We start from the raw sequence: 8,855 nt of genomic DNA, 5'->3' as shown, positions 1-8,855 counted from the left end.
GAACATTGAAACATGCTGTAAGGCAATTTCTGGAAAGAAAAAGGAGAAGAAGGAAAAAAAAAGTTTTTAAGAGACTATATAATGTAATTATCCATGTATTAGGTAAAGTTCAATGCCAGAAGGAAGCCTGCAGGAATCCAGACTGAAAGTCAGCAAATCACTTTAAAAGGAAATCAGATAAACACACAGTTAAAGGGCATTTGCATTTTTAACCCAATAACTCAAATCCAGAGAGAAAACAGAGAAAGCACTGCCTTTGGAAAACTTAGCTTACCAGTCTGCATTCTATCTGTACTAGATCTATGTTTCCAAGTCTAAATCCAATGCTCACAGCTAAGATTTCCCCCACTAGGTATACACTACATTAGATCATGAAATGTTTCTGCTACACCTGTAAAAGTGCTAACTTTTACATCTCTTTAATGTGCATCTACATTGCTTTTACTACATGTAAACTATGCACACTAATCAGTTTTGTTTCACTATGTGTTATTCTGCTCTTTTCTGCGCAGGCAGAGGTTATTTGGCTAGCTGTCATGATCCTCCACACATTTCAGGGTGATGAGGGGAGGATACCCTTCTGGTTACTGAATTCTCCCACAGCTGGGAGCACAACTGGTTTATTCATGAAGCAATTCGAGAGGAAATCTCAGTGAGAAGTGGTAACAGCAGGGGGAGAAAGGGAATCATGCCAACAAGGAGTTTTTTCTAACATGGCTTATCTTGGCATAGAAACACAGCAAAAAGGTAAGGATGCACTGATCTTTCTGCATTTTATCTTCTCTCTCCAAAAACATGCTAGGCAAAAAAGAACAATGCAAGAAATATCAGCTCACTGCTCCAGTATTTAAGAAATGACAAACTGATGGTGTCTCCAAAGACCATAGGCAATGATTTGATTGCTACTGACTTTCCAGTAACCTGCTGAAAAAACAATCTTGGTGAAAGCGCTCAAAATTAACACAGAAGCCACAGTGTCTCCCAGAGGATTTAAATTGCTTGCTTAGCATTAGCCAAACAAACTGCATCCTTAAACAGTTACTAATAATTTACAACTCCTCCACAGCTTATCATAAACATCCGGGAAATGTTCTTTGCACTTTGAAGCTGAAGACACAAGAATGCTACATAAAGGAAGAGCAAAAAGATAAGTGAAAAGGAAGCAGTAAGTTCCTGCTTCAACAGGCTCTGCTTTTATGAAAACAAGATTTGCATTTTGCAAAGAGTCAGTTTGCCCATGAACTAAATCTGTGGAGTGGTTTCATCACTAAGAGGAAGTTTTTTCAATTTATGAGACAAATATTTACCAATTTCCAATGGCTGAAGCTGAAGTCAGACAAATTCAAAGAAGAGACATTTAATAATGAAGAGAACTGATCACTGGGATATCATTTTAAGGGACGAAGTGATTTTCCAGTATTTGGGGGGTGAGGGTGTGTGACTTATTCAGCTCTTGAAAAAGTGCTCAACCTAGCTCAAACAATTAGTTCTAGGAAGTCGCACAACCCAAAGTGATCATAGGAGCTAGACAAGCTGACCACAATGTTCCTGTTGATTTGAAAAACTTCAGAACCATGACAAATGCAAGATTCAGTGTTCAGAAGACTGGCTGTTTTAACAGAAAGCAGAGCTGACAAACTTAACTCAACCTTACACTCTGGTAGACAAATAATTTCCAAACACCAACTTGCCCCATTTCTCACGAACTGTGAAAAAGTAGATGTTGCTCTCACCAAACCCCCTCCCCAAAGTTCTGCTTATATAGCTCTTGACCCTCACCACTCTTCTGTAAAATAATTCAAATATTTAGATTTGAGAATCGCAGCATGATTCATGCACAGAGATGGAGAAACATTATCATAAATAATCATATGTACAGTATGATGATTTTGAAGGTTGATCCCCACATCCGCCCCCCATGCTTCAGTGTAAATCCTTGCCAGCATTAATGGAAGATACACACACACGCTACAGTGAAACTGTAATGCAGTTTTGCGATTCCTCACTTACCAGTGTAGTTTACAGAATAGCTGTTTGGGTCCAAGAATTTTTTCACCAGTTCGCAGTTAGACAGTATGTGATGGGTAGTAATTACATCGAGATAGGCCTGGAGTCCCTTCTGTCTTTCAGCTATGAATTCACGCTCCATATTTCCAATCAATTTTTTTGGAGGAAGAGGTAGACTTAGAGTTGAGATCTTAAAAAGAAAGGAAAAATTAGTAACTTTGGTCTCAAAATACTTCAGGGATATAAGCTAGCAACCCAGAAAGTAAAAGACTCTCAGCAGCAAGCTAACTACTGGATAACTCTTTTTGTACTGTGTATATACAAGCTTTTGTATTTTTTCCAAGTATTGTTATCAGGGTGAGCTAGTCAGACGACAGCTCGCATCCCACTGTGAAGAGCTTAGTAAGTGGAATGACACTGAAAATGCGAGGAGATAAATTTTTGCTAGTGAGTCATGCATTTAAGATCACTACACAAAACTTTCAGATACTAAATGGCTACAATTTTCAGCCAAATCCTTTCTACAACATACCTCTGCCACAACACGAAAACAATTCACACTTTACCATTTTCTCTGGGTAAGATTTGTGCTTTCTTATTTTATGAAGTGCAGATTAATAATTTTCCTTTGCCTGTACTGCCTTTATAGCTAATTTAAAGCCCTCACTGGCCGTACTTTAAACTTGTAATTTCAAATATGGTGCAACTTTTCCATTTTCTCTTCTGAATTTGTTGCTGCACAGTTTTCAAACAGCTATACATCTTTCAACCCAGAAATAGCTGCAATCTACCAGTGGATGTACAGTGGTTGTTTTATGTTGACATAAGTCATCCAAAACTTCAGATAAAATCAGAGAAATACTTCAAAATAGGACAATGAAAAAATGTACAGAAATTCAAAGCCTTATGTAAGTCAGATCAAAGAGATCATCTTTAGTGTTTATATTCAATTACATTATGTGAATTGCCAAAATAAGTTTTTCATGTTATTAACACATCATTGTCCTGCAGATCAAAGCACCTGCCTTGGATATGCTGAATCTCCATGGGAGTTATCTTTAACAAATGTGCATTGCAGGAATCAATTACACCAGATGCAATAACCTCATTTCTAAAGCAAACAGTTCACCAGGGAGAAGACAGGGACTTCTGGTGTTTGAACAACTTTCATTTTAACTAGTGGAAAAAAGTAAAGGATTAGTTCAACAAACTGGGGCAGAAGTAGCAAACCCCTTCCTTTTTTATCTCCTGCTTTTGAACACTGGATTTGTCCCCTCACTAACCTTAGCTCTTCTACTCCATTTTCTGACAGCAAATCATGGGCTGAAAAAGAACTATAACTACATATGAATTACAGAAGAAGTTAATAAAAATCACCCTATCCACTGAGCATTTTTTAATGCTCTTTTACAGCCAAGTGGAAAACAAAGAAAAAAAATACCCAGGAATAAACCCAAAAGCAACAATATACCACTTACAGCCAGTAATTCACCAAATTAGTTTTAACACCAGAGGCATACAAAACTTTCATTTGGCAGATCACTCTTACTTCAATTCAAAAACAAGTTTCTAAACAAAAATTAAATTCATTTCTGCTGTAACTCACTTGAAAAGCATGTCAAATCATAATCACCTTTACCTTATTGACCTGACAGCTAGCTACTATCAGAGAGAAAAGGACTCTAGTTCAGATATTTTTCAAACCACTATTATTTGTTTTAAAACTTATTTCAGTAAACCACACATGTGCTGTTTTTCAATAGAAAGCAACATTCACCCCCAGGTTTTTGTAGCAATCTGCCAAAACACACAGCACAGTGAGAACACCGTCTGCCACAGAAGAACACCTCACTGAGGTCCTGACCTTGCAAAGACCTCGCATGCTTTCAAAGATGAGCAGTACTTAGTGGCCCCGGCTCAGCACTGGAGCCAGGATGGGCTTCATCACAGAAGAATCTGGGAATTAACATTCTTATCTTCAAACCACAGCCCACTCAGGAATGTCTGTTCAAAAGCTGCCATAAAACACTTCACAAAAGCCAGATATCTTGCTGCGAATACTGTACCAGTAGTTCACTGGACAAAACAGAAGAGCCGTCAATGATCTCCCCACACCTCTGTCAAATAAGCGAAGAGGAAGAAATGTAGGACAGTCTGGAAGGAGCTTTTCAATCCAGTACACAGCTGAGAGTTCAGGGAATCTGGCTTGAAACTTTCTGATGCAGATCAGGGTCACAGGCATACACCTCTCATTATTTTCCAAGGTGTTTGGTAGGACTGCCTAGCCTAGACAGTTTTGAAATTCTCAATCCTTACTATTATTATAGAGATAGCACTAGATTAACAGCAGAAAAGTTACATTCCAACTCAACTACAGCTATGTGTTCAAACAAAACTACCCAAACCTACAGAGAGGTCAAGTATGCCACAAGAACTGGAAGAACTTACCCAGCAGTTTTTTCCAGCAACATTTTAGTTTTGAAGGAAGGAGGTTGAGGTTTGTTATTTTATTGCTCATTGCTTTATACTGGTTTTAGAGGGTTTTGCTTGGAGTTTTGTTTGTTTACTCTAATTTCAATATACACAAGACCAGAGTTTAAAGAGTTTAAAAATATGTCATGGAACCTGAATATTGTGATGAAATATTGTTGCTTAGAGTTCTGGTTGGAAAGAACTGAGGACTGTTGTGTGTCTTAACAGATCAGAAAACTTCAGCCCCAGCATCACAAAGAGCAATTTATAAAAAAACCTCCAAAACAGTGGGAGAAAAGTGCAATTTTAACATGCTTTTCACCAGCTACTGTCCACTGTCTCTCAAGCCCTGGCATGCGGAATGAGGCTGGAAGAGCTGTGGTATTTGTCAAAAGCTGAGTCGTGCATCTTTGATAAAGGCTTAAAACACTCTTCCTGCCCTTCTGCTGGGCACACAATGAAGAATTACACCTCTTAGGGCGGCTCTCTGTACTAGCCAGAAAAGGCTGTCTCCAAGCAGAGATACATCTCTGCCTTTCTAGACCATGGAAAGCAGAAAGGAGTTTGAACATCAAGAGGTGAGCAGTAGCTTTCATTGAAGGAGACCAATTGCTAAAGAACACAGTCTGTTAATTTAGCCGCCCTCTGCATATCCTCCTATCCAAGTTAGACGTATGTCTTGATGACCCTGTTTGATCTTTTCTAGCCATCCAAGCAGCTGACGTTTTTGTCCCAAATCTTGGTATCTTATATCTGCAAGATCTCTCTCTCATTTCAAATTCCTCCTTGTCCCACTCAGCAAGTTGCTGTAAAAATGATTTCCTGAACCTTCCACTTTTATCATTCACCTGTTTCAGATACAAAGGCCTTTTCTTTCTGTACTACATCATACAAAACCTATTTACCTTCCCTTTCTAGACCTTCCACTAACCTTTCAGTACTTGTCATTTCTGAATTTAAAGGTCCATTGCCTTTTCTACTAAACCTGCCTCATTTGAAAGTTAAATGAGAAGGCGACAAAGCTTTTTCATGCCTTAAAACATTCTATTCCCCATGGTTAAGAGGAGCTTGTTATAGGTGGCTGCAAAAGTGAACTCTTTCTTCTTTTTAAAACATTCTAAATTTTTTTTTTTCTGTGATCTCTATCAAAACTTAAGACCACAGTGACTACTATTACTATGACGACTAGTACCATCTCCTTTCCTTGTGTTCCCATGGGTGCTTACCTCATCTTAAATCTTGGATTTCTGTGGAGCAGGAGACATCTTTGTATTGCATTTATTCAGCACATCACACAAGAGGTTTCTAGGTCATGCTAAAAGTTCCTACGTGCTACTGCACATTCAGTTAAATAATTCCACAAGGCAACCATGTTGTATCTGTTGAATTATGACTAATTTGTCCTCCCATCCACCTTCTAGCATAGGAATCAGTTATAGCAGACTATCAGAGCACACAACTCAACATCCTTACATGTTTTTGCTCACTGAGGTTCAGCAAGCAGATAGCTGATTAGATTGGAGCGGGGAGGGAGAGGAAGCAGAAGCAGTATTAAGCTCTTGAATTAGCACAAGATTTATCAAGGGGGGGGGGGGGAATTTCAAAGTCGCAAAAATCTATCCTCAAATCACAGAGGCATTCACTTTTTATCTTGTTTGCCTAGTACTATGGAAATCTCAAGTTTCACTCCTGTAGATGCAGGTCACCACTGCTTCCCCCCTTTTCCCAAACACATTCATATACCCTGCTTTTTCCCACACAAAATGAAAAGAAATAATTGTCCTAAAAAGCAAAAGAAAACACACAGTAAGTCCAGTGTTTAACTAAGGAACACTTTCCAGTGATACAGAAAACCATCACATGATAAGCAGCATCTGGTAGTGCTTTTAGACAAATATAAATAATGAGACACATAGCACTTCAATGCTGAATTTAAGGTTGGTATGTGCCTTGGCTTTCTTCGAATCAAAAGCGGAACAAATAATAACACAAAACCGGAACAAGCCACAGTACTGAAGGGAAAGATTCAGTATCTGCCAATTTCCTTCATTTCTATATAAATTGGTCCTGTTGATGCTAAAATTAAAATTTTACAAAAGAAAACATAAGAGTGAAAAAAGTATACATTCAAGTTACATTTGAGGTCACAGTTTTTCTTTAGAGCAATGTGAATTTCTATTTTTTCTTCACTGCAATATATAAAAATATCACAAGCCATTTAAAATATATCCTTCTAAATGACATTTTATATTTATATATATCAAGGGTAAAAGTTACCTGCAAGCTATTATTAAGCAAGTCAAAGTCACTGTATCGCCTCACAATCTGCAAAATATAAAGTTCAGAAAACGTATTACTTTCCCCATTAGCATTTTACTCTTCAAAATCCCATCAGAGAAAGTCATTCCCACTTATAATCTTCTTCTTCTTTTAACTATTTTTGTACAAATGCATAACTGCTGGATTTATGTCATGTTGCCAGAAAGCAAAGAGTTTTTAATCACAACTTCACAAGAATGAAAATGCATTTCTAAACATTACCTTAAAGCAGTTTAAAAACAAATATTTGCAAGCAAAGTTGTCTGCAAACAAAGCATTTTTGCCATATTAGATGCAACAATTTTTCAGTCATCTTCATTACTACTTCCAGGTTTTGTTGGTCATGTATCAGCAAGGCTGTGATTTTAGCACTAAGGCAGGCAAACTGGCATTTGAGATCTAAAAATTGTCGTCATACCAACACACAGTAGTAACACACAACAAGCATTTTTCCTGGAGTACTCACAATAGCAGCAGACAGCATGCCTTCCGTAGCTGGCAGCAATACTGTTTTTCTTGTAGTTTTTGACCAAAATTATTCAAGCACTTCATGTTCTCAATTCCAAACCAATGTTTCCCTCTCCAGCTCAAATTTAAAAAGCTAGGAAGAGACAATTTTCAAACTCTTCCTAAAAAGGCATCCTGGTTACATGAATCACAGTTTAAGAAATTACCTGCCAACTGTTTTCTGCTGAAACTCCTCTCTGAACACGGATTATGTATTCCTAATAAAAGGAAACAGTTATTAGAAATGAGAACTAATAAGCTGAAGAAAGTTATTGGGTGCTTCTCCAAATATGACCACTATCCAGTTCGGAAACATTCAGAAACAGAAAACTGAGATTCAGATTTTAAGCACCTAGGTGAAGGTCAGAGCTAGGTTTGCTCAGACCCATCACTAGCAGCTGTAGGTGAAGGTCAGAGCTAGGTTTGCTCAGACCCATCACTAGCAGCTGTCTCTGCTTCCTGGAGTAGAAGCCAAAGAGAGGTCCAAGAGCTTGCAGACCTGTGAAGCGCTTGAACAGTTTCCTTTAGTTAAGGAAAAAGATCGTAAGAGCATACTCACCACACATCTCTACTGATAACAGCTGAAGAAACCTCCCCTGACCTCACCCCCAATATCTAACGAGTAGCCCCCAGGAATTACTGCTGCCATCGTAACAGAACAAAACACCAGTAAATATCCACAGCTGCCCAACCTCTAATTATTTTTGTACAAGAAGTTACCACAAAAGCTTTGGAGTGTGCTTGAGTAACTAGAACATATCAGTTTCTCATTATGATAGTTCTTCATTTATAATGCATGCTTAATGTTAATTATTTAGATATTAATTATGCAGATATATCTAAATCTCAGTGAACTACTTTAAAATTTTAAGAATTAATAATTCTCCCACCACAATTACATAATAATTCTTTTTTTTTACAAAGAATTCAAAAAGAATTTGCAACTCTTTTCAGTCTCTTCATTTCGAGCTTCACTGTACCTTTTGTATACTAATACCTGATCAATACAACAATATCATTATTTGAGATCTAATTATCTCAAAAATAGGTACCAAGTAGTTTGTACACCTACTCAGACGTACTTCAAGGAAGCCGCAATTTTGTTTACCTCTACTCTGTATAAGTTTGAAAAGAGCTCTAAAAACACTTTCAACATTCAAAGATCATAAAGGAGGCAAGTCTTTTTCCTAGAAAGCCTATAATCTCCTTTTTAGATACAGTTTAATTAGCAAGGAAATAAAATTAATCTGGGCTAAGTGTAGTAACAGATACTTCCTTTACCATTTGCATACACAAAGCTCTATAAACGCAGATCTTTCTAAAGTCGCATTACACAGATAATCCCGTGGCCACATAATTTACGTTGAAAAACATTAAAACGGAGAGCCAAAAAGTAAGGTGCTGCCTGAGAAAATTCAGTTCCCAACACTGAAGAGAGTTGGAGAGTACCCAGAGTCAGAAGAGGGGGAAGAAGCCACACAGGTACCTATGCTTTTACACTTTTCTTCCAACTGTATCAGTCTGACATTGTAGGCAAGGCCTATGTCACC

The 8,855-nt window shown here is 37.8% G+C and overlaps 1 protein-coding gene across 1 annotated transcript in view; it reads right to left on the bottom strand.

The window, feature by feature from the left end:
- PXK (PX domain containing serine/threonine kinase) overlaps positions 1 to 7,517 on the bottom strand; it is a 26,201-nt gene extending 18,684 nt beyond the window's left edge. The window contains 4 exon segments of the mRNA XM_009704430.1: positions 1 to 29; positions 2,011 to 2,197; positions 6,757 to 6,804; positions 7,473 to 7,517. Of these exon segments, the coding sequence (XP_009702732.1) occupies positions 1 to 29; positions 2,011 to 2,149 (168 nt within the window). The 5' untranslated portion in view covers positions 2,150 to 2,197; positions 6,757 to 6,804; positions 7,473 to 7,517.
- Positions 7,518 to 8,855: the final 1,338 nt, after the last annotated feature.

Source organism: Cariama cristata, unplaced genomic scaffold (genome assembly GCF_000690535.1).
Source record: "Cariama cristata isolate BGI_N322 unplaced genomic scaffold, ASM69053v1 scaffold20127, whole genome shotgun sequence".
Taxonomy (NCBI): Eukaryota; Metazoa; Chordata; class Aves; order Cariamiformes; family Cariamidae; genus Cariama; species Cariama cristata.
This window is presented reverse-complemented; position numbering and strand designations above follow the sequence as displayed.